Source organism: Oncorhynchus clarkii, unplaced genomic scaffold (genome assembly GCF_045791955.1).
Source record: "Oncorhynchus clarkii lewisi isolate Uvic-CL-2024 unplaced genomic scaffold, UVic_Ocla_1.0 unplaced_contig_1142_pilon_pilon, whole genome shotgun sequence".
Classification (NCBI taxonomy): Eukaryota; Metazoa; Chordata; class Actinopteri; order Salmoniformes; family Salmonidae; genus Oncorhynchus; species Oncorhynchus clarkii.
Window position 1 is genome coordinate 77,582 of NW_027260904.1, and position 25,177 is coordinate 102,758.

At 45.7% G+C, this 25,177-nt stretch overlaps 1 protein-coding gene across 1 annotated transcript in view; it reads right to left on the reverse strand.

Moving 5' to 3' along the window:
- Positions 1–1,087: 1,087 nt before the first annotated feature.
- Positions 1,088–25,177, reverse strand: part of LOC139402182 (DNA polymerase delta catalytic subunit-like) — a 32,229-nt gene continuing 8,139 nt past the window's right edge. Inside the window, exons 11-27 of the mRNA XM_071146279.1 lie at positions 24,182–24,322; positions 21,749–21,859; positions 20,702–20,893; positions 20,509–20,597; positions 17,970–18,086; positions 17,069–17,182; positions 15,795–15,942; positions 14,141–14,236; positions 13,890–14,027; positions 13,260–13,435; positions 8,518–8,670; positions 8,243–8,345; positions 7,993–8,125; positions 7,424–7,537; positions 5,975–6,027; positions 3,546–3,643; positions 1,088–2,305 (exon numbers count right to left, since the gene is read on the reverse strand). Of these exons, the coding sequence (XP_071002380.1) occupies positions 2,218–2,305; positions 3,546–3,643; positions 5,975–6,027; positions 7,424–7,537; positions 7,993–8,125; positions 8,243–8,345; positions 8,518–8,670; positions 13,260–13,435; positions 13,890–14,027; positions 14,141–14,236; positions 15,795–15,942; positions 17,069–17,182; positions 17,970–18,086; positions 20,509–20,597; positions 20,702–20,893; positions 21,749–21,859; positions 24,182–24,322 (2,064 nt within the window). The 3' untranslated portion in view covers positions 1,088–2,217. The remainder of the gene's footprint in view (positions 2,306–3,545; positions 3,644–5,974; positions 6,028–7,423; positions 7,538–7,992; positions 8,126–8,242; positions 8,346–8,517; positions 8,671–13,259; positions 13,436–13,889; positions 14,028–14,140; positions 14,237–15,794; positions 15,943–17,068; positions 17,183–17,969; positions 18,087–20,508; positions 20,598–20,701; positions 20,894–21,748; positions 21,860–24,181; positions 24,323–25,177) is intronic.

A 25,177-nucleotide genomic window follows, 5' to 3' on the forward strand; every position in this document is an offset into this window, starting at 1 on the left:
TGAATATTTCTGCCATACACACACAGGAAAACAGTTCCAAATATATGACATTATGTGCACCTCCACCCATGTTATCTACATGATTAAATGTCCATGTTGGTTGTGTTATGTAGGTAAAACCTCTCGTTCTCCTGTGATGGAACATTTTATGTTTGAGTTCTATTCATGTGCTTTTCTAATAACCAATTTCTGTGTTCATGCAAGTGACTGAACAAATCCTCACTATCAGTATCTGCAATTTGGCAGTACGCCCAAACCCTGTTTTTGAGAATGTAAAATCAGTTTCAAGGTCTCAGTTTAGAGAAGCCTTGTGAGGTATTGGTCAGTCACATGTATGACCCAGTATTGTTAGGTCACATGAAGCAAATGTCAATAATGAATGAATTAGCTAAATCATACAAATATGACTTGTCTGCAGTATATAAAGAACTAACGAGACTGCCCCGGGGGAGCTCCTGATTGACATGTGTACTTGGTGCATTGAGTTGGTTGAAACCTCTCCAGCGCATTGATAAAGAATTATTCATTTAAAATTGATTTAGGGTCCCTGTGTAGACTTTTCACGACACTCCCAAATAGAGAATTAGTGAACAATCAGGAGAAATGACATGGATTATTCACGTACTTGATAGGTCGATGTCCTCGTTGTGGTTTTACTGACGTGTTTAATATATTTTATGTGCACATTGTTATATTTGGTAACTAACATGTTTATTTTCCCTAGACTCCAACCCCATTAAACGGGTATGGGTGGAGCAATGTCTACATAAGAGTGCAAATTAAAAACACTCAAAAGCTCTGGCAAAGTCCTTAAAACTTGTTGACGCTACCCATCCCGGTAGTGGGATAATTGTCATCAGCAACCGCTGAATAGCATAGCGCCACAGTCAAATAATATTACAAAAAAAAAATCATAAAATCACAAGTGCAATATTGCAAAACACAGTTTAGCCTTTTATTAATCCACCTGTCGTCTCAGATTTTGAAATTATGCTTTATAGCGAACGCAATCCAAGCGTTTGTATAAATTTATCGATCGCATGACAAAACATTAAGTACACTTAGCATCAGGTAGCTTGGTCACGAAAAGATTCTCTGGTCTGATAAAACCAAGATTGAACTCTTTGGCCTGAATGCCAAGCGTTACATCTGGAGGAAACCTGGCACCATCCCTACGGTGAAGCATAGTGGTTGCAGCATCATGCTGTAGAGATGTTTTTCAGCGGCAGAGACCGGGATACTAGTCAGGAAAGATGAGTACAGAGATCCTTGATGAAAATCGGCTTCAGAGCGCTCAGGACCTCAGACTGGGGCAAAGGTTCACCTTCCAACAGGACAATGACCCTAAGCACACAGTCAAGACAACGCAGGAGTGGCTTTGGGACAAGTCTCTGAATGTCCTTGAGTGGCCCAGCCAGAGCTCGGACTTGAACCTGATCCATCTCTGGAGAGACCTGAAAATAGCTGTGCATCGACGTTCCCCATCCAACCTGACAGAGGTTTGGAGGATCTGCAGAGAAGAATGGGAGAAAGTCCCCAAATACAGCTGTCAAGCTTGTAGTGTCATACCCAAGAAGACTCGAGGCTGTAAACTCTGCCAAAGGTGCTTCAACAAAGTATTGAGTAAAGGGTCTGAATACTTATATAAATGAGATATTTCAGTTTCTTATTTTGTAAACATTTGTATGAAAACTGTTTTTTTGCTTTGTCATTACGGAGTATTGTGTGTAGATTGAGGCGGGGGACGATTTAAACCATTTTAGAATAAGGCTGTAAAACGTCTGAGTACTGTTTGCAAACCCTATCCTGGATCACAACTCCTACGGAGATGCTTCAGAAATACAGGCACTAGTCTATCATAACACATGGCATGGGAATGTAGCCTATTAGAAGTGTTTAGTAAAAACCAACTGCTGCTTTTCATTGGTTATTCACTTTTCGTACTCAACATACTACAACATCCACCACCATACTTTTAGTTCAATGCAACTGAGATCTTCTAGACTGAAGACAGACAACTATGGTAAGACACATTTCTACAAAAAAATGCCATTTATTTAGATTCATAATTCAAGAAAAAAGTCTAAGTGTAACATTTACAATTCTTACAAGAAGAAAATACAGTACAAATCCTTTCAAGGAGAGGGAGGGAGTCTGAGAAAGAGTGGGGAGAGAGAGGGGAGCCGGTCAATATGGAGTCTCGGTTGGTTCTGCCTCTCACCATCCAAAGCGAGACACCAGCTTCTCCTGATCATCCAGATCTTTCTGCACCTTCTTCCTCATGTAGAATATGGGACAGTCCCGGCTAGATAGAGAGAGACACAGCAACATTTACTTATAAATAATATCATATATACAGTGGGGTCCTAAATTATTGACAACCTTGATAAAGATGAGCAAAAATGTATAAAATAATTAAAATACTATATGCTCCATAAAAATGGGGATGAATATTATTTTATGCTTATATCATTGCTCAGAGAAAGAGATTTTGATTAGGTAATATGTTTTTTTCTCCCCTTTACAATACCTCACCTTGTGAGGGTTAAAGGTACTGAGCCTTTTTCTAAAAGGTTTTATGAGTTGGAGAATCCAATATGAGGGATTTTAGACCATTCCTCCATACAGAATGCTTCCAGATCCCTGATATCCGTTGTCTGTGCATATGGACTGCCCTCTTCAATTCAAACCACAGGTTTTCAAATGGGTTTGAAGTCTGGAGACTGAGATGGCCATTGCAAAATGTTGATTTAGTGGCCAATAAAAATGTATTTGTGGATTTTGATGTGTGCTTGGTCTGTGTGTAACAGATATGTTGATATGGGTTTATGTGTGGTAATTGTCCAACGTGAGTGTACACTGCTGGTACAGACGTTGCATTTTTAGGTGCGTTAAAGGATCCCTGCACTGCATATTTCAGAAGTGAATATAGAGCATCTCCCATGTCAGAAGTGAATATAGAGCATCTCCCATGTCAGAAGTGAATATAGAGCATCTCCCATGTCAGAAGTGAATATAAAGTATCTCCCATGTCAGAAGTGAATATAGAGTATCTCCCATGTCAGAAGTGAATATAGAGTATCTCCCATGTCAGAAGTGAATATAGAGTATCTCCTGTTTCAGAAATGTCACCTATGTATTTATTTACCTAAGTTATCTTTAGATTGTAAACAAACTTGGAGCTTGACATCACCCTGTGAGAGTCACATTAACGATGTTTATTTTTTTATTTTTTTTATTTTACCTTTATTTTACTAGGCAAGTCAGTTAAGAACAAATTCTTATTTTCAATGACGGCCTAGGAACAGTGGGTTAACTGCCTGTTCAGGGGCAGAACGACAGATTTGTACCTTGTCAGCTCGGGGGTTTGAACTTGCAACCTTCCGGTTACTAGTCCAACACTCTAACCACTAGGCTACCCTGCCGCCCCATGTACCGGGGAAGTAACTTTCAAACACACACATCTGTACACCAATTGTATGCATTTGTATGTGTGTGTGTGTGTGTGTGTGTGTGTGTGTGTGTGTGTGTGTGTGTGTGTGTACCTGGTACAGAGCACATCCTCATGGAGAGAGCCCTGACAGCGTTGACACTGTGTCCACAGGCGAGAGAAGCGCTCCTCCAGAGTACTTAAGTGGAAGATCTAGAATTCAAAGAGATTCAACATTAGTAAGTACAAATCAGGAGAAATTCACCATTAGTAAGTACAAATCAGGAGAAATTCACCATTTGTAAGTACAAATCAGGAGAAATTCACCATTAAAGTACACTGAACAAAAATATAAAACGCAACATGCAACAATTTCAAAGATTTTGCTGAGATACAGTTCATATAAGGAAATCAGTCAATTGAAATAAAGTCATTAGGCCCTAATCTATGGATTTCACATGACTGGACAGGGGTACAACCATGGGTGGGCATAGGGTCACCCACTGCGAAGCCAGGTCCAACCCATCAGAATGAGTTTTTCCCCACAAAAGGGCTTAATTACAGACTAAAACCCCTCCGCAACTGTCAAGTGGATAGATTATATTGGTAAAGGAGAAATGCTCACAAACAGGGATGTAAACAAAATGGTGCCCAGAATTTGAGAGAAATAAGCTTTTTCTGGGATCTTTTATTTCAGCTCATGAAACATGGGACCAACACTTTACATGTTGTGTTTATATTTTTGTTCAGTGTCGTTATCAGATGGATTCACCATTAGTAAGTAGTTATCACCACATCACCTTGGCACACCCCAATGTACGCATGTAGTATCCTTGTTACATTAAATATTTAGCATCAGATTAACAGAACAGGTTGATATATTAGGTCCTAATGAACAGGACCCAGATTAACAGAACAGGGTTGATATACACTGCTCAAAAAAATAAAGGGAACACTAAAATAACACATCCTAGATCTGAATGAATGAAATATTCTTAATAAATACTTTTTTCTTTACATAGTTGAATGTGCTGACAACAAAACCACACAAAAATGATCAATGGAAATCAAAATTTATCAACCCATGGAGGTCTGGATTTGGAGTCACACTCAAAATGAAAGTGGAAAACCACACTACAGGCTGATCCAACTTTGATGTATTGTCCTTAAAACAAGTCAAAATGAGGCTCAGTAGTGTGTGTGGCCTCCACGTGCCTGTATGACCTCCCTACAACGCCTGGGCATGCTCCTGATGAGGTGGCGGATGGTCTCCTGAGGGATCTCCTCCCAGACCTGGACTAAAGCATCCGCCAACTCCAGGACAGTCTGTGGTGCAACGTGGTGTTGGTGGATGGAGCGAGACATGATGTCCCAGATGTGCTCAATTGGATTCAGGTCTGGGGAACGGGCAGGCCAGTCCATAGCATCAATGCCTTCCTCTTGCAGGTACTGCTGACACACTCCAGCCACATTAAGTCCAGCATTGTCTTGCGTTAGGAGGAACCCAGGGCCAACCACACCAGCATATGGTCTCACAAGGGGTCTGAGGATCTCATCTCGGTACCTAATGGCAGTCAGGCTACCTCTGGCGAGCACATGGAGGGCTGTGCGGCCCCCATGACTGACCCACCGCCAAACCGGTCATGCTGGAGGATGTTGCAGACAGCAGAACGTTCTCCACGGCGTCTCCAGACTCTGTCACGTCTGTCACATGTGCTCAGTGTGAACCTGCTTTCATCTGTGAAGAGCACAGGGCGCCAGTGGCGAATTTGCCAATCTTGGTGTTCTCTGGCAAATGCCAAACGTCCTGCACGGTGTTGGGCTGTAAGCACAACCCCCACCTGTGGACGTTGGGCCCTCATACCACCCTCATGGAGCCTGTTTCTGACCGTTAGAGCAGACACATGCACATTTGTGGCATGCTGGAGTTCATTTTGCAGGGCTCTGGCAGTGCTCCTCCTGCTCCTCCTTGCACAAAGGCGGAGGTAGCAGTCCTGCTGCTGGATTGTTGTCCTCCTACGGCCTCCTCCACGTCTCCTGATGTACTGGCCTGTCTCCTGGTAGCGCCTCCATGCTCTGGACACTACGCTGACAGACACAGCAAACCTTCTTTTCACAGCTCGCATTGATGTGCCACCCTGGATGAGCTGCACTACCTGAGCCACTTGTGTGGGTTGTAGATTCTGTCTCATGCTACCACTAGAGTGAAAGCACCGCCAGCATTGAAAAGTGACCAAAACATCAGCCAGGAAGCATAGGAACTGAGAAGTGGTCTGTGGTCACCACCTGCAGAACCACTCCTTTATTGGGGGTGTCTTGCTAATTGCCTATAATTTCCACCTGTTGTCTATTCCATTTGCACAACAGCATGTGCAATTTATTGTCAATCAGTGTTGCTTCCTAAGTGGACAGTTTGATTTCACAGAAGTGTGATTGACTTGGAGTTACATTGTGTTGTTTAAGTGTTCCCTTTATTTTTTTGAGCAGTGTATTAGTTCCTAATGAACAGGACCCAGATTAACACAACAGGTTGATATATTGTACCTCTTTCTGGTACAGCTCCGACTCCTTCTTCTTACAGAAATCACACACAGCCGCTGTGGGGAGGAAAGCAGAGATTACAAATCACACAGTTTTGTACAACTAACCTAACACACAATTCAGTCCCATTCAAAATCCTATTTTCCCTAACCCCTAACCTTAACCCCCCTAGAAATAGCATCTGACCTTGTGGGGACCAACAAAATGTTTGTTTGTTTACTATTCTTGTGGCATAGTTAAACACGTACACAAAGAGGACGGATTAGTGGGAACACAGCTACAGTAGAAAGAGGACGCATTAGTGGGAACACAGAGCTACAGTAGAAAGAGGACGCATTAGTGGGAACACAGAGCTACAGTAGAAAGAGGTTGGATTAGTGGGAACCACAGCCAGTGTAGAAAGAGGATGGATTAGTGGGAACCACAGCCAGTGTAGAATGATGGATTAGTGGGAACACACAGCCACAGTAGAAAGAGGTTGGATTAGTGGGAACCACAGCCAGTGTAGAATGATGGATTAGTGGGAACACACAGCCAGTGTAGAATGATGGATTAGTGGGAACACACAGCCACAGTAGAAAGAGGTTGGATTAGTGGGAACCACAGCCAGTGTAGAATGATGGATTAGTGGGAACACACAGCCACAGTAGAAAGAGGTTGGATTAGTGGGAACCACAGCCAGTGTAGAATGTTGGATTAGTGGGAACCACAGCCAGTGTAGAATGATGGATTAGTGGGAACACACAGCCACAGTAGAAAGAGGTTGGATTAGTGGGAACACAGCCACTGTAGAATGATGGATTAGTGGGAACACACAGCCACAGTAGAAAGAGGATAGATTAGTGGGAACACACAGCCACAGTAGAAAGAGGACGGATTAGTGGGAACACACAGCCACAGTAGAACAATGGATTAGTGGGAACACAGCCACAGTAGAACAATGGATTAGTGGGAACACAGCCACAGTAGAAAGAGGTTGGATTAGTGGGAACACACAGCCACAGTAGAAAGAGGTTGGATTAGTGGGAACACACAGTCACAGTAGAAAGAGGTTGGATTAGTGGGAACACACAGCCACAGTAGAACGAGGTTGAATTAGTGGGAACACACAGCCACAGTAGAAAGAGGATGGATTAGTGGGAACACACAGCCACAGTAGAACGAGGTTGGATTAGTGGGAACACACAGCCACAGTAGAAAGAGGATGGATTAGTGGGAACACACAGCCACAGTAGAAAGAGGATGGATTAGTGGGAACACACAGCCACTATAGAAAAATGGATGGCTTAGTGGGAACATCCTCTTTCTACTGTGGCTGTGTGTTCCCACTAATCCATCCATCAAACTGATAAATTACTTCCACACACACACACACACACACACACACACACACACACACACACACACACACACACACACACACACACACAGTACATTATTACTCTCTCTCACCATCGTCCTTCAGCACTGCTCTGCAACCGATACAGGCGCTCCTCTTGGTGGCGAAGGCCATGAGCCCCCCCACCCTGGAGGTCAACACTGTCTTACAGCGCGTGTGATCCCCCTCTGAAACACACATCAAATCAACTTTATTTCTGCAATTAGTCTAATAGCAGCAGCAGTCATGGTGTGTTTGTAGTGTGAGTGACAGGGCGTAGAGAAAGGAAGAGACTCTGTGTGTGTGTGTGTGTGTGTGTGTGTGCGAGTGAGAGGGCCGAGAGAAAGGAAGAGACCCTGTCTGTGTGTGTGTGTGTGTGTGTGTGTGTGTGTGTGTGTGTGTGTGTGTGTGTGTGTGTGTATTTGTGCGTGTGTGTGTGTGTGTGAGTGAGTGAGTGAGAGGGCCGAGAGAAAGGAAGAGACCCTGTGTGTGTGTGTGTGTGTGTGTGTGTGTGTGTGTGTATATGCGTGTGTGTGTATGTATTTGTGCATGTGTGGGTGTGTGAGTGAGAGGGCCGAGAGAAAGGAAGAGACCCTGTGTGTGTGTGTGTGTGTGTGTGTGTGTGTGTAGCATGCTGACTCACTCAGTAAGACGCTCTCTGCTTTGCTCTCTCCCAGGATGGGCTCAAAGATGCGGAGCAGTGGCTTGGAGAGCTGTTGTTCCAGGTAGTACTGGGTGTCAATGGGAATGTTGTTCTCCAGAACATAGATTGGATCCTACACACACAATAGAAATGATTTGTGTGAATGTTAATTAATGTATAGCTTTACACGACACACCGACAATCACATGAATATTTCCAATAGCCTCCAATAGACAGACACAGTTCTAACCTCAGACTTCATGTATGCTGCTACTCCTTTGGCAGCTTTGATGATGACATAGGGAACTCTGTCTCCCAGTTGGGGGGCGCTACCCGCGTCTCTCTTCTTCATCCTGCAGAGGGGTCAGAGGTTATCAACTGGTAACAAAGATAAAATAACAACTTATTTGGATGGGCTTCCATCAACTGTTCCAATCCAGCCATTACAATGAGCCTTTCCACCCCATTTCTCCCTGTAACAGCCTCCAATGTTCCTCCTCTCTCTGTGCATCTCTCCCTCCTTACCTCTCGGCCAGCTCCACATGCGCCTGCTTGGCAGCGTACTCCTGGGCTGTGCGGGTCAGCTCCTTGGTGATAACCAGCTGGCTGATGTCGATGCGGTTACACAGCAGGTCAGAGATCACCTCTTTGGCGTGGGCCACCGCACCCTGCGGATCTCTGTGTAGAGAGACCAGGAGGGAGGGAGGGTAGAGAGACCAGGAGGGAGGGAGGGTAGAGAGACCAGGAGGGAGGGTAGAGAGACGAGGGAGGGAGGGAGGGTAGAGAGACCAGGAGGGACGGAGGGTAGAGAGACGAGGGAGGGAGGGAAGAGAAATTAGGAGGGAGTGGAGTGAGGGAGGGTAGAGAGACCAGGAGGGAGGGAGGGTAGAGAGACGAGGGAGGGAGGGTAGAGAGACGAGGGAGGGAGGGAAGAGAGACGAGGAGGGAGTGGAGTGAGGGAGGGTAGAGAGACCAGGAGGGAGGGAGGGTAGAGAGACGAGGGAGGGAGGGAAGAGAGACGAGGAGGGAGTGGAGTGAGGGAGGGTAGAGAGACCAGGAGGGAGGGAGGGTAGAGAGACGAGGGAGAGAGGGAAGAGAGACGAGGAGGGAGTGGAGTGAGGGAGGGTAGAGAGACGAGGAGGGAGTGGAGTGAGGGAGGGTAGAGAGACCAGGAGGGAGTGGAGTGAGGGAGGGTAGAGAGACCAGGAGGGAGGGTAGAGAGACGAGGAGGGAGTGGAGTGAGGGAGGGTAGAGAGACCAGGAGGGAGTGGAGTGAGGGAGGGTCGAGAGACCAGGAGGGAGTGGAGTGAGGGAGGGTAGAGAGACCAGGAGGGAGTGGAGTGAGGGAGGGTAGAGAGACCAGGAGGGAGGGTAGAGAGACCAGGAGGGAGTGGAGTGAGGGAGGGTAGAGAGACCAGGAGGGAGGGTAGAGAGATGAGGGAGAGAAAGAACAGAGTCAATTATTTGATTTATTTAACCAGGTTAGTCTCGTTGAAATAAAACTTTTTCAGGAGAGGCCTGAACCAAGACAGAAGCAACATCAGATTCAGACATGAACATCAACCAGACAAACCTTACATCAATACAACAAGCAGCATGTCAGTAACAAACATGTACACAACACAAATATCTAGATTGTTGTCCAATATTCTGAAATGTTCCGCAGCGGCAAATGAAAACAAGTTTCTTATTGGATACGTTAAGATAGTGCCTCCCAGTTTCACTCTGTTCCAGACCTACTGAACAGGACCCAGGACAACAACTCTGTTACATACAGTTGAAGTCAGAAGTTAACATACACCTTAGCCAAATACATTTAAACTCAGTTTTTCACAATTCCTGACATTTAATCCTAGTAGAAATTCCCTGTTTTAGGTCAATTAAGATCACCACTTCATTTTAAGAATGTGAAATGTCAGAATAATAGTAGAAAGAATGATTTATTTCATCACATTCCCAGTGGGTCAGGTGGTTACATACACTCAATTAGTATTTGGTAGCATTGCCTTTAAATTGTTTAACTTGGGTCAAACATTTTGGGTAGCCTTCCACAAGCTTCCCACAATAAGTAGGGAGAATTTTGACCCATTCCACCTGACAGAGCTGGTGTAACTGAGTCAGGTTTGTAGGCCTCCTTGCTCATACACGCCTTTTCAGTTCTGCCCACAAATTTTCTATAGGATTGAGGTCAGGGCTTTGTGATGGACACTCCAATACCTTGACTTTGTTGTCCTTAAGCCAAACCGTAGTCTGGCATTTTTATGGCGGTTTTGGAGCAGTGTCTTCTTCCTTGCTGAGCGGCCTTTCAGGTTATGCCGATATAGGACTTGTTTTAATGAAGATATAGATACATTTGTACCCGTTTCCTCCAGCATCTTCACAAGGTCTTTTGCTGTTGTTCTGGGATTTATTTGCACTTTTCGCACCAAAGTACGTTCATTTCTAGAAGACAGAACACGTCTCTTTCCTGAGCGGTACGGAGGCTGCGTGGTCCTGTGGTGTTTATACTTGCTTACTATTGTTTGTACAGATGAACATGGTATCTTCAGGCATTTGGAAATTGCTCCCAAGGATGAACCAGACTTGCGTAGGTCTACAATTATTTTTCTGAGGTCTTGGCTGATTTCTTTTGATTCTCCCATGATGTCAAGCAAAGAGGCACCGATTTTGAAGGTAGGCCTCGAAATAAATCTACATGTCTATAGGTGTCTATAGGTTTCTATAGGTGTCTATAGGTGTCTGTAGGTGTCTATAGGTGTCTATAGGTGTCTATAGGTTTCCGTAGGTGTCTATAGGTGTCTGTAGGTGTCTATAGGTGTCTATAGGTGTCTATAGGTTTCCATAGGTGTCTATAGGTTTCCATAGGTGTCTATAGGTGTCTATAGGTGTCTATAGGTTTCCATAGGTGTCTATAGGTGTCTATAGGTTTCCATAGGTGTCTATAGGTGTCTATAGGTTTCCATAGGTGTCTATAGGTGTCTATAGGTTTCCATAGGTGTCTATAGGTGTCTATAGGTTTCCATAGGTTTCTATAGGTGTCTATAGGTTTCTATAGGTGTCTATAGGTTTCTATAGGTGTCTGTAGGTTTCTATAGGTGTCTGTAGGTGTCTGTAGGTGTCTATAGGTGTCAATAGGTGTCTATAGGTGTCAGTAGGTGTCTATAGGTGTCTGTAGGTGTCTATAGGTGTCTGTAGGTGTCTGTAGGTGTCTGTAGGTGTCTATAGGTGTCTGTAGGTGTCTATAGGTGTCTGTAGGTGTCTGTAGGTGTCTGTAGGTGTCTATAGGTGTCTGTAGGTGTCTATAGGTGTCTATAGGTTTCCATCCAATTTGCAACAGATCTTTATGAGAATATTTAAAAATCGTCATAAAATAATGTCTGTGCGTGATGACATAGCGCACATAAAAATTTATTTTGTGGCTAAATTCCCATGTAAAGAATGAAAAAGGGTTTCCATCGCATTTTCAACTTTAATGGTTATTTTGTCACTAAAGACGTGTTGTATAAGTAATGTGCCCACTCCACTCTGGTATTGTCAGGTGTGCTCTAACCAACAGCTGGCAGATACAGTGCAGGTAGAAGCCTACATGGTGACATTATTATGGATAAGAGCAATATTTCTATTTGTCAAACGGCAGCCAAGTGTTGATCATCATGTCACCAGAATAAATATTGAGTGTCTTATTCTGGTACACGCAATATTTATTGGAAAGCAGCATCAAGCTCATCACCTTGTACTGTCAGCACCCTGTGAAGTTCATCACATAGTGCATCTGGACACTAATAAACTGCATGCTTTCCTGAGTCATAGTGGGAGGACCACACAACATATGTTTGGGTAAAAACTTCCCACCGCAATTTATCACACAATTCATTTTACCGACAAAAAGATTCCATGTTGAATAAACAAATTGTCTGTCGACATTTATAAAATGTACCGGCATTTCCTGTTTCCATCAGCTCCGTCATGACTTCTTTCGTGAGCCCGGTAATTCATCCGCATGAAATGGTTGGATGGAAACCTGGTTTATGAGAACGTTCTGTAGTAGGTGGTACCTACCCGTCTATCAGAATGTTCTAGGTGGTACCTACCCGTCTAACAGAATGTTCTAGGTGGTACCTACCAGTCTAACAGAATGTTCTAGGTGGTACCTACCCGTCTATCATAATGTTCTAGATGGTACCTACCCGTCTATCATAATGTTCTAGGTGGTACCTACCCGTCTATCAGAATGTTCTAGATGGTACCTACCAGTCTAACAGAATGTTCTAGGTGGTACATACCCGTCTAACAGAATGTTCTAGGTGGTACCTACCCGTCTAACAGAATGTTCTAGGTGGTACCTACCCGTCTAACAGAATGTTCTAGGTGGTACCTACCCGTCTAACAGAATGTTCTAGGTGGTACCTACCCGTCTAACAGAATGTTCTAGGTGGTACCTACCCGTCTAACAGAATGGTCTAGGTGGTACCTACCCGTCTAACAGAATGTTCTAGATGGTACCTACCCGTCTATCAGAATGTTCTAGATGGTACCTACCCGTCTATCAGAATGTTCTAGATGGTACCTACCCGTCTATCAGAATGTTCTAGATGGTACCTACCCGTCTATCAGAATGTTCTAGATGGTACCTACCCGTCTATCAGAATGTTCTAATGGTACCTACCCGTCTATCAGAATGTTCTAGATGGTACCTACCTGTCTATCAGAATGGTCTATCAGACTGTTCTAGATGGTACCTACCCGTCTATCAGAATGTTCTAGATGGTACCTACCCGTCTATCAGAATGTTCTAGATGGTACCTACCTGACTATCAGAATGTTCTAGATGGTACCTACCCGTCTATCAGAATGTTCTAGATGGTACCTACCCGTCTATCAGAATGTTCTAGATGGTACCTACCTGTCTATCAGAATGTTCTAGATGGTACCTACCTGTCTATCAGAATGTTCTAGTTCTAGATGGTACCTACCCGTGACTATCAGAATGTTCTAGATGGTACCTACCCGTCTATCAGAATGTTCTAGATGGTACCTACCTGTCTATCAGAATGAATGTTCTAGATGGTACCTACCCGTCTATCAGAATGTTCTAGATGGTACCTACCCGTCTATCAGAATGTTCTAGATGGTACCTACCTGTCTATCAGAATGGTCTAGATGGTACCTACCTGTCTATCAGAATGTTCTAGATGGTACCTACCCGTCTATCAGAATGTTCTAGATGGTACCTACCCGTCTATCAGAATGTTCTAGATGGTACCTACCTGTCTATCAGAATGGTCTGCAGGCAGGAGTTGATCAGATTGGCCACCAGGGTACAGTTGTCTCTGCGGACCGTCTCGATACCCTTGCAGTCCATCTTGTCGTGAGTGTCGGCGCTGGAGGAGAAGTAGAGGCCTGCGTAGCGCTTCTTGTTGATCAACAGGTAGGGGTAGTACACCTGAAGGGAGGAGAGAGAGAGCGATAAGAGGGAGTTTAACTAGTCTTTATTTGACCGTAGAAGGAGCTCATAGTAGCCTCGGGTCAAGTCCAATAGGGAGAAGAGAGGAGAGAGTATGGATGTTAGTTATTTGACCATCCAAGAGAGGATGAGCATAGCTTTTTTCCAGACTAAACACTTGACCTGGGTTATGTTCATTCGAGAACACTGTCGATGCAACATCAAAAAGTACGTTTTTCCTAATTGGACATCTACCGGTTGTACCCATATATTTAAATAATATAATATAGTATTTTAATAGGGTCTCCGTGGTAGTACCTTCTGGTTTTAATAATTTCCCCCACAGGGGTTAGGGTTTTCAAACAATAGTTTCACTCCGTTTCAAAACGTTTCCTATCAACTGAACATGACCCAGGGCTATTAGCAACTGTGTTTTAAATGGTGAACTGGGTACCTTCTCAAACTCCAGTTTGATGGGAGGGGTGAAGTGGGAGGAGACCCACTCTGCCGCCTCCCTCCCAACCTCCATGGCCCTGCTCACAGTGTCCACGCCCAGTTTGACCATGACGGAGTCCGTGTCCCCGTAGATGACCTGACACACACACAGACAATCAAGGAGGGTTGTGAAAGTAGAACAACTAAAAAGAGGAGAAGAAAGGACAGGTGAGGATGATGTAACGACTGTCCTCCTCGCTCTCCTCTCACCTTGGCATCGGCTTGGTAACCGTTGGCGATGGTGTACTTGGATTCCACCAGCTGTTTGGTCTGCTCAATCATCTGTCTGCCAAACCCAGTAACACTCTGGAAACACAGGGAGAGGTTAGGGACACTGGTGACACTCTGGAAACACAGGGAGAGGTTAGGAACACTGGTGACACTCTGGAAACACAGGGAGAGGTTAGGAACACTGGTGACCGTCTGGAATCACAGGGAGAGGTTAGGAACACTGGTGACAGTCTGGAAACACAGGGAGAGGTTAGGAACACTGGTGACACTCTGGAAACACAGGGAGAGGTTAGGAACACTGGTGACAGTCTGGAAACACAGGGAGAGGTTAGGAACACTGGTGACACTCTGGAAACACAGGGAGAGGTTAGGAACACTGGTGACCGTCTGGAATCACAGGGAGAGGTTAGGAACACTGGTGACAGTCTGGAAACACAGGGAGAGGTTAGGAACACTGGTGACACTCTGGAAACACAGGGAGAGGTTAGGAACACTGGTGACAGTCTGGAAACACAGGGAGAGGTTAGGAACACTGGTGACAGTCTGGAAACACAGGGAGAGGTTAGGAACACTGGTGACACTCTGGAAACACAGGGAGAGGTTAGGAACACTGGTGACACTCTGGAAACACAGGGAGAGGTTAGGAACACTGGTGACAGTCTGGAAACACAGGGAGAGGTTAGGAACACTGGTGACACTCTGGAAACACAGGGAGAGGTTAGGAACACTGGTGACAGTCTGGAAACACAGGGAGAGGTTAGGAACACTGGTGACAGTCTGGAAACACAGGGAGAGGTTAGGAACACTGGTGACACTCTGGAAACACAGGGAGAGGTTAGGGACACTGGTGACACTCTGGAAACACAGGGAGAGGTTAGGAACACTGGTGACCGTCTGGAATCACAGGGAGAGGTTAGGAACACTGGTGACACTCTGGAAACACAGGGAGAGGTTAGGAACACTGGTGACACTCTGGAAACACAGGGAGAGGTTAGGAACACTGGTGACAGTCTGGAAACACAGGGAGAGGTTAGGAACACTGGTGACAGTCTGGAAACACAGGGAGAGGTTAGGAACACTGGTGACACTCTGGAAACACAGGGAGAGGTTAGGGACACTGGTGACAGTCTGGAAACACAGGGAGAGGTTAGGAACACTGGTGACACACTGGAAACACAGGGAGGGGTTAGGAACACTGGTGACACTCTGGAAACACAGGGAGAGGTTAGGAACACTGGTGACACTCTGGAAACACAGGGAGAGGTTAGGAACACTGGTGACACTCTGGAAACACAGGGAGAGGTTAGGAACACTGGTGACAGTCTGGAAACACAGGGAGAGGTTAGGAACACTGGTGACCGTCTGGAATCACAGGGAGTGGTTAGGAACACTGGTGACACTCTGGAAACACAGGGAGAGGTTAGGAACACTGGTATTTCCAAGACGTGTTAAGATGTGTCCAAGGACATCAAGACATGTTTATGTCTTAAGAAGTCTGAAGACATGGTGTTGGCTGGGTATGTAAATACAAGCAGGACATTGTCTGGAGTCCTACAGCTCCACTGGCCTGGGGTCCTGGTCCCAGTTTCCACTTTGAGACACTATGCTTGAGGAAACTGGGCAGGGTGCTCACCTGTGAGATCTCAAGGCAGGGCAGCTTGCCCACCTGAGCCCCTGTAAAGCCATAGACGGAGTTGGCGCTGATTTTGAGAGCGAGCTGTCGACCGTCAAGGACCTGTTTCTTGAAAGGATCCGTTTCCTTTTTCAGCTCCGCTTTGGCCCTGAAGACGGAAGGGGGTCAGAAATAACAACCACCACAACAACTTTCATTTTCATTGTTCATTCACTGTTTGTTAAGCCCTGTTCATTCTCTGTTTGTTAAGCACGGTTCATTCCCTGTTTGTTAAGCCCTGTTCATTCCCTGTTTGTTAAGCATGGTTCATTCCCTGTTTGTTAAGCACGGTTCATTCCCTGTTTGTTAAGCCCTGTTCATTCCCTGTTTGTTAAGCCCTGTCTATTCACTGTTTGTTAAGCACGGTTCATTCCCTGTTTGTTAAGCCCTGTCTATTCACTGTTTGTTAAGCCCTGTCTATTCACTGTTTGTTAAGCACGGTTCATTCCCTGTTTGTTAAGCCCTGTTCATTCACTGTTTGTTAAGCCCTGTTCATTCACTGTTTGTTAAGCCCTGTTCATTCCCTGTTTGTTAAGCCCTGTCTATTCACTGTTTGTTAAGCACGGTTCATTCACTGTTTGTTAAGCCCTGTCTATTCACTGTTTGTTAAGCACGGTTCATTCACTGTTTGTTAAGCCCTGTTCATTCACTGTTTGTTAAGCCCTGTTCATTCACTGTTTGTTAAGGTCTACATGGACTGACTTTTGTCCAGGATGAATTGGCTCATACACAACTCAGCTTTGGTCATTTGACGGCACAAGAGTTTCATTAACTTTTGTGTGAGTGAAATGGGTTAAGAGCGCACTTAAAATGTCAGAAATATACAAGAACCACCTGTCATACAAGCATTTCGCTACACTCACATTAACATCTGCTAAGCATGTGTATGTGACAAATAAAATTTGATTTGATTTGATCCCCAGGCCATCTTTTGGCCATTATATTTATGTAACCTTTATCTAAGCAGGGAGTCCCATAGAGAAACAAGTCTATTTGGCAAGGGAGCCCTGCATCTCAAACCCAGCAAGCAATTACACAATAAGTTACACACAGAAACAGTTCAATCAAGACAGGAAACACAAAGAAGCAAACAAGCCCAGCATTATAAAAGGAATAGTCTGCACAAAAACAGCCCTCATATACTCTATAGCAGTGTTACTGATCCTAGATCAGATTGAGAAATCTAGGAGATGTGCATAGACCCTCGTTTCAGCTGACTCCAGGTCAGTGCTTACTTCTTCCTGGCAGAGAGCAGGTCCTCCAGGATATCAGGCAGAAGTCCCTTCCTCACCGAGCTCTTAACAAACAGGTCTCCGGTGGGAGTCTTGATGAAGTCCTCTGGGGTCAGACTAAGGAGACAAGACACCCATGTCACTTACAAAATCAACCTAGGTCGACCAATCAAGGATGCAGTCATACATAACTGGCTGAGGTTTTCACAGCCACCTGTTGCAGAGCCCTGCCGTAGCTAGATTATGGTTGGAATGAAAACCTACAGGAGGGTAGCTCTTCAGGAACAGGGTTGGAATGAAAACCTACAGGAGGGTCGCTCTTCAGGAACAGGCTTGGAATGAAAACCTACAGGAGGGTCGCTCTTCAGGAACAGGGTTGGAATGAAAACCTACAGGAGGGTCGCTCTCCAGGAAAAGGTTTGGAGTTAAAAACTACAGGAGGGTAGCTCTCCAGGAACAGGGTTGGAGTTAAAACCTACAGGAGGGTAGCTCTCCAGGAACAGGGTTGGAATGAAAACCTACAGGAGGGTCGCTCTTCAGGAACAGGGTTGGAATGAAAACCTACAGGAGGGTCGCTCTTCAGGAACAGGCTTGGAATGAAAACCTACAGGAGGGTCGCTCTTCAGGAACAGGGTTGGAATGAAAACCTACAGGAGGGTCGCTCTTCAGGAACAGGGTTGGAATGAAAACCTACAGGAGGGTCGCTCTCCAGGAACAGGGTTGGAGTGAACACCTACAGGAGGGTATCTCTCCAGGAACAGGGTTGGTGAGCCCTGGTTAGTGGAACGCCAACAACAGTGACTCTCTCACCCCAGCTTCTCCGCTGAGCCCTTCTGAAGCAGGGTGGTGTAACAGAGGTTGTGGGCCCTGGTTAGTGGAACAACACAACAACAGTGACTCTCACCCCAGCTTCTCCGCTGAGCCCTTCTGAAGCAGGGTGGTGTAACAGAGGTTGTGGGCCATCATGATGGAGGGATACAGGGAGGAGAAATCCAGGGTGGCGATGGGAACGCTGTAGTATCTGGAGAACCCAGAGAGAGAGAGATTACTTCAACTTGATGTTTTTACCCACATAGCAGTCATAGACAGTGAAATACATAAAGGGACCACAATGGAAATAAGTCATTAACTTTACTGTGTTATCGCTGACAGCATGTATGTACTGTCTGTATATTAGTTGAACTGTCAAATAAAAATCTAATCAATATTAGATTACATTAATACACAAACAAAACATTCAAGCTAAAATCACAAGTAAAAACCATGTCAGAACCCACCCTAAAACACAGAGCAGTGTTACTCACCCTAAAACACAGAGCAGTGTTACTCACCCTTTCTCAATGACTGTAACTTCAGTAGTCTACAGAGCAGTGTTACTCACCCTGTCTCAATGACTGTAACTCCAGTAGTCTACAGAGCAGTGTTACTCACCCTGTCTCAATGACCGTAACTCCAGTAGTCTACAGAGCAGTGTTACTCACCCTGTCTCAATGACTGTAACTCCAGTAGTCTACAGAGCAGTGTTACTCACCCTGTCTCAATGACCGTAACTCCAGTAGTCTACAGAGCAGTGTTACTCACCCTGTCTCAATGACTGTACCTCCAGTAGTCTACAGAGCAGTGTTACTCACCCTGTCTCAATGACTGTAACTCCAGTAGTCTACAGAGCAGTGTTACTCACCCTTTCTCTGGCTCAATGACTGTAACTCCAGTAGTCTACAGAGCAGTGTTACTCACCCTTTCTCTGTCTCAATGACTGTAACTCCAGTAGTCTACAGAGCAGTGTTACTCACCCTTTCTCTGTCTCAATGACCGTAACTCCAGTAGTCTTCAGAGCAGTGTTACTCACCCTGTCTCAATGACTGTAACTCCAGTAGTCTTCAGAGCAGTGTTACTCACCCTTTCTCTGTCTCAATGACTGTAACTCCAGTAGTCTTCAGAGCAGTGTTACTCACCCTTTCTCTGTCTCAATGACTGTAACTCCAGTAGTCTTCAGAGCAGTGTTACTCACCCTTTCTCTGTCTCAATGACTGTAACTCCAGTAGTCTTCAGAGCAGTGTTACTCACCCTTTCTCTGTCTCAATGACTGTAACTCCAGTAGTCTTCAGAGCAGTGTTACTCACCCTGTCTCAATGACTGTACCTCCAGTAGTCTTCAGAGCAGTGTTACTCACCCTTTCTCTGTCTCAATGACTGTAACTCCAGTAGTCTTCAGAGCAGTGTTACTCACCCTGTCTCAATGACTGTAACTCCAGTAGTCTTCAGAGCAGTGTTACTCACCCTGTCTCAATGACTGTAACTCCAGTAGTCTTCAGAGCAGTGTTACTCACCCTGTCTCAATGACTGTACCTCCAGTAGTCTTCAGAGCAGTGTTACTCACCCTTTCTCTGTCTCAATGACTGTACCTCCAGTAGTCTTCAGAGCAGTGTTACTCACCCTTTCTCTGTCTCAATGACTGTACCTCCAGTAGTCTTCAGAGCAGTGTTACTCACCCTTTCTCTGGCTCAATGACTGTACCTCCAGTAGTCTTCAGAGCAGTGTTACTCACCCTTTCTCTGGCTCAATGACTGTAACTCCAGTAGTCTTCAGAGCAGTGTTACTCACCCTGTCTCAATGACTGTAACTCCAGTAGTCTACAGAGCAGTGTTACTCACCCTTTCTCAATGACTGTAACTCCAGTAGTCTTCAGAGCAGTGTTACTCACCCTGTCTCAATGACTAATTCCAGTAGTCTACAGAGCAGTGTTACTCACCCTGTCTCAATGACTAACTCCAGTAGTCTTCAGAGCAGTGTTACTCACCCTGTCTCAATGACTGTAACTTCAGTAGTCTACAGAGCAGTGTTACTCACCCTGTCTCAATGACTGTAACTTCAGTAGTCTTCAGAGCAGTGTTACTCACCCTGTCTCAATGACTGTAACTCCAGTAGTCTTCAGAGCAGTGTTACTCACCCTGTCTCAATGACTAACTTCAGTAGTCTTCAGAGAAGTGTTACTCACCCTGTCTCAATGACTGTAACTCCAGTAGTCTACAGAGCAGTGTTACTCACCCTTTCTCTGTCTCAATGACTAATTCCAGTAGTCTACAGAGCAGTGTTACTCACCCTGTCTCAATGACTAACTCCAGTAGTCTTCAGAGCAGTGTTACTCACCCTGTCTCAATGACTGTAACTTCAGTAGTCTACAGAGCAGTGTTACTCACCCTGTCTCAATGACTGTAACTTCAGTAGTCTTCAGAGCAGTGTTACTCACCCTGTCTCAATGACTGTAACTCCAGTAGTCTTCAGAGCAGTGTTACTCACCCTGTCTCAATGACTAACTTCAGTAGTCTTCAGAGAAGTGTTACTCACCCTGTCTCAATGACTAACTCCAGTAGTCTTCAGAGCAGTGTTACTCACCCTGTCTCAATGACTAACTCCAGTAGTCTTCAGAGCAGTGTTACTCACCCTTTCTCTGGCTCAATGACTGTAGCTCCAGTGTAGTCTTCACCTCCCTCAGGCTTCACCACTGGCATGACCAGCCCCTGTTTCATTGCCTAACACACAGACACAGAGTTGACATCATTTTCTCGGTCCCAAACATTTAGGTGAGAACGTGTGTTCTAGGAATGTGTATTGAGAGATAGAGTGTGTGTCTCACCTGCCGCAGTAGCTGGGACACCACTTTGATCTGCTGGCCTCTGGAGAGCAGGTAGGTGAGGGGAACCCCGGTGACTCTGGCCATCTCCATGTAGTTGATCACACACATCAGCTTCTGCAGCAGACGCAGGGGCAGGTAGGCATCCTTCAGGCAGTACACCGCCAGGCGCCTCCGGGTCTGCTCATTACCATTCTGGGATAGAAGGACGACAGGGAGGGAAAGAGAGGAAACATGAATGAGACGCTGTCAGTATCTGGGGGAAAGTCCTAATAGGTACTAATAGGCCTCCACTTGACAGAAAGTGAGCAGAGAGAGGAGAGAGAGAGCAGAGAGAGGAGAGAGAGAGAGGAGAGAGAGAGCAGAGAGAGGAGAGAGAGAGAGGAGAGCAGAGAGAGGAGAGAGAGAGAGGAGAGCAGAGAGAGGAGAGAGAGAAAGCAGAGAGAGGAGAGAGAGGAGAGAGAGAGCAGAGAGAGCAGAGAGAGGAGAGAGAGAGAGCAGAGAGAGGAGAGAGAGAGCAGAGAGAGCAGAGAGAGCAGAGAGAGGAGAGAGAGAGGAGAGAGAGAGGAGAGAGAGAGGAGAGAGAGAGCAGAGAGAGGAGAGAGAGAGGAGAGAGAGAGCAGAAAGAGGAGAGAGAGAGCAGAGAGAGGAGAGAGAGAGGAGAGAGAGAGGAGAGAGAGAGCGAGGAGAGAGAGAGCAGAGAGAGGAGAGAGAGAGCAGAGAGAGGAGAGAGAGAGGAGAGAGAGAGGAGAGAGAGAGCAGAGAGAGCAGAGAGAGGAGAGAGAGGAGAGAGAGGAGAGAGAGAGGAGAGAGAGAGCAGAGAGAGGAGAGAGAGAGAGCAGAGAGAGTAGAGAGAGGAGAGAGAGCAGAGAGAGAGAGGAGAGAGAGAGCAGAGAGAGGAGAGAGAGAGCAGAGAGAGGAGAGAGAGAGCAGAGAGAGGAGAGAGAGAGCAGAGAGAGCAGAGAGAGGAGAGAGAGAGCAGAGAGAGGAGAGAGAGAGCAGAGAGAGGAGAGAGAGAGCAGAGAGAGCAGAGAGAGCAGAGAGATGTACCTGCAGATCTGTGATGATAGAATGCTGAACATCCTCCTTCTGTTCTTGCAGGAAGTGGAAGCTGACGGCGTTGAGTGTGTACGAGCGCAGTTTGTAGTCCCTCAGCAGCACCTGAAGGACCCACATGGACAGATCCAGTCAGTCAGACAGACAGAACACTTGGAACAGTCAGAACAGTCTGTAGTCCCTCAACAGCACCTGAAGGACCCACATGGACAGGTCCAGTCAGTCAGACAGAACACTTGGAACAGTCGGAACAGTCTGTCAGAACAGAATCCTTAGAACAACAGAACAGTCTGTAGTCCCTCAGCAGCACCTGAAGGACCCACATGGACAGATCCAGTCAGTCAGACAGAACACTTGGAACAGTCGGAACAGTCTGTCAGAACAGAACCCTTAGAACAACAGAACAGTCTGTAGTCCCTCAGCAGCACCTGAAGAACCCACATGGACAGGTCCAGGGGCATAGAGTTACAGACCTCATCTTTGTATGTATTCCATTATGGAGTCTGTCCATAGGAATCCCCACCCAGTTGACTGCTTTAAGATCATGGAAGCTCTCAATGGCAATGTCCACGCAAAAACATGAATCCATGATGAGTCCTCTAACTATGGTCCAGGGTCAGTCAGATAAAACATGAATCCATGATGAGTCTAACTATGGTCCAGGGTCAGTCAGACAAAAACATGAATCCATGATGAGTCCTCTAACTATGGTCCAGGGTCAGTCAGATAAAACATGAATCCATGATGAGTCTAACTATGGTCCAGGGTCAGTCAGACAAAACATGAACCCATGATGAGTCCTCTAACTATGGTCCAGGGTCAGTCAGACAAAAACATGAATCCATGATGAGTCCTCTAACTATGGTCCAGGATCAGTCAGATAAAACATGAATCCATGATGAGTCTAACTATGGTCCAGGATCAGTCAGATAAAACATGAATCCATGATGAGTCTAACTATGGTTCAGGAACAGTCAGACAAAAACATGAACCCATGATGAGTCCTCTAACTATGGTCCAGGATCAGTCAGATAAAACATGAATCCATGATGAGTCTAACTATGGTCCAGGATCAGTCAGATAAAACATGAATCCATGATGAGTCTAACTATGGTCCAGGATCAGTCAGATAAAACATGAATCCATGATGAGTCTAACTATGGTTCAGGAACAGTCAGACAAAAACATGAACCCATGATGAGTCCTCTAACTATGGTCCAGGATCAGTCAGATAAAACATGAATCCATGATGAGTCTAACTATGGTCCAGGATCAGTCAGATAAAACATGAATCCATGATGAGTCTAACTATGGTCCAGGGTCAGTCAGACAAAAACATGAATCCATGATGAGTCCTCTAACTATGGTCCAGGGTCAGTCAGACAAAAACATGAATCCATGATGAGTCCTCTAACTATGGTCCAGGGTCAGTCAGACAAAAACATGAATCCATGATGAGTCCTCTAACTATGGTCCAGGGTCAGTCAGACAAAAACATGAACCCATGATGAGTCGAACTATGGTCCAGGATCAGTCAGACAAAACATTAATCCATGATGAGTCTAACTATGGTCCAGGGTCAGTCAGACAAAACATGAATCCATGATGAGTCTAACTATGGTCCAGGATCAGTCAGACAAAAACATGAATCCATGATGAGTCCTCTAACTATGGTCCAGGGTCAGTCAGACAAAAACATGAATCCATGATGAGTCCTCTAACTATGGTCCAGGGTCAGTCAGATAAAAACATGAATCCATGATGAGTCCTCTAACTATGGTCCAGGGTCAGTCAGACAAAAACATGAATCCATGATGAGTCCTCTAACTATGGTCCAGGGTCAGTCAGACAAAAACATGAATCCATGATGAGTCCTCTAACTATGGTCCAGGGTCAGTCAGACAAAAACATGAATCCATGATGAGTCCTCTAACTATGGTCCAGGGTCAGTCAGATAAAACATGAACCCATGATGAGTCCTCTAACTATGGTCCAGGATCAGTCAGACAAAAACATGAATCCATGATGAGTCCTCTAACTATGGTCCAGGGTCAGTCAGACAAAAACATGAACCCATGATGAGTCCTCTAACTATGGTCCAGGATCAGTCAGATAAAACATGAATCCATGATGAGTCTAACTATGGTCCAGGGCCAGTCAGACAAAACATGAATCCATGATGAGTCCTCTAACTATGGTCCAGGGTCAGTCAGACAAAAACATGAACCCATGATGAGTCCTCTAACTATGGTCCAGGGTCAGTCAGATAAAAACATGAATCCATGATGAGTCCTCTAACTATGGTCCAGGATCAGTCAGACAAAAACATGAATCCATGATGAGTCCTCTAACTATGGTCCAGGGTCAGTCAGACAAACATGAACCCATGATGAGTCCTCTAACTATGGTCCAGGGCGGGCCAGTTACCTGGAGCAGGTCAAACTGAACTCGTCCCTCCATGTTGAGGATCTTGTTCTCTCTGCGGCCCATCTGTTTGCTCTGGAAACTGGAGTCTCTCAGGACTGACTTGATGCCCAGTACTCTGCCCAGGTAGGGGAACAGCTTGACCTGGAATCAGACATATCAATCAAATACATTTTAGAACACACTTTTATAAAGCCACAGAGTGCTTCACAGACACCCAGCCTAAAACCCCAAAGAGCAAGAGACACAGAGGCAGAAGCACAGAGACACAGAGGCAGAAGCACAGAGACACAGTGGCAGAAGCACAGAGGCAGAGCACAGGTACAGCTCCAGTAGTTAGACTGACAGGCAGGTACAGCTCTAGTAGTTAGACTGACAGGCAGGTACAGCTCCAGTAGTTAGACTGACAGGCAGGTACAGCTCCAGTAGTTAGACTGACAGGCAGGTACAGCTCCAGTAGTTAGACTGACAGGTAGGTACAGCTCCAGTAGTTAGACTGACAGGCAGGTACAGCTCCAGTAGTTACTGACAAGCAGGTACAGCTCCAGTAGTTAGACTGACAAGCAGGTACAGCTCCAGTAGTTAGACTGACAGGCAGGTACAGCTCCAGTAGTTAGACTGACAGGCAGGTACAGCTCCAGTAGTTAGACTGACAGGCAGGTACAGCTCCAGTAGTTAGACTGACAGGCAGGTACAGCTCCAGTAGTTAGACTGACAGGCAGGTACAGCTCTAGTAGTTAGACTGACAGGCAGGTACAGCTCCAGTAGTTAGACTGACAGGCAGGTACAGCTCCAGTAGTTAGACGGACAGGCAGGTACAGCTCCAGTAGTTACTGACAAGCAGGTACAGCTCCAGTAGTTAGACTGACAGGCAGGTACAGCTCCAGTAGTTAGACTGACAGGCAGGTACAGCTCCAGTAGTTAGACTGACAGGCAGGTACAGCTCCAGTAGTTAGACTGACAGCCAGGTACAGCTCCAGTAGTTAGACTGACAGGCAG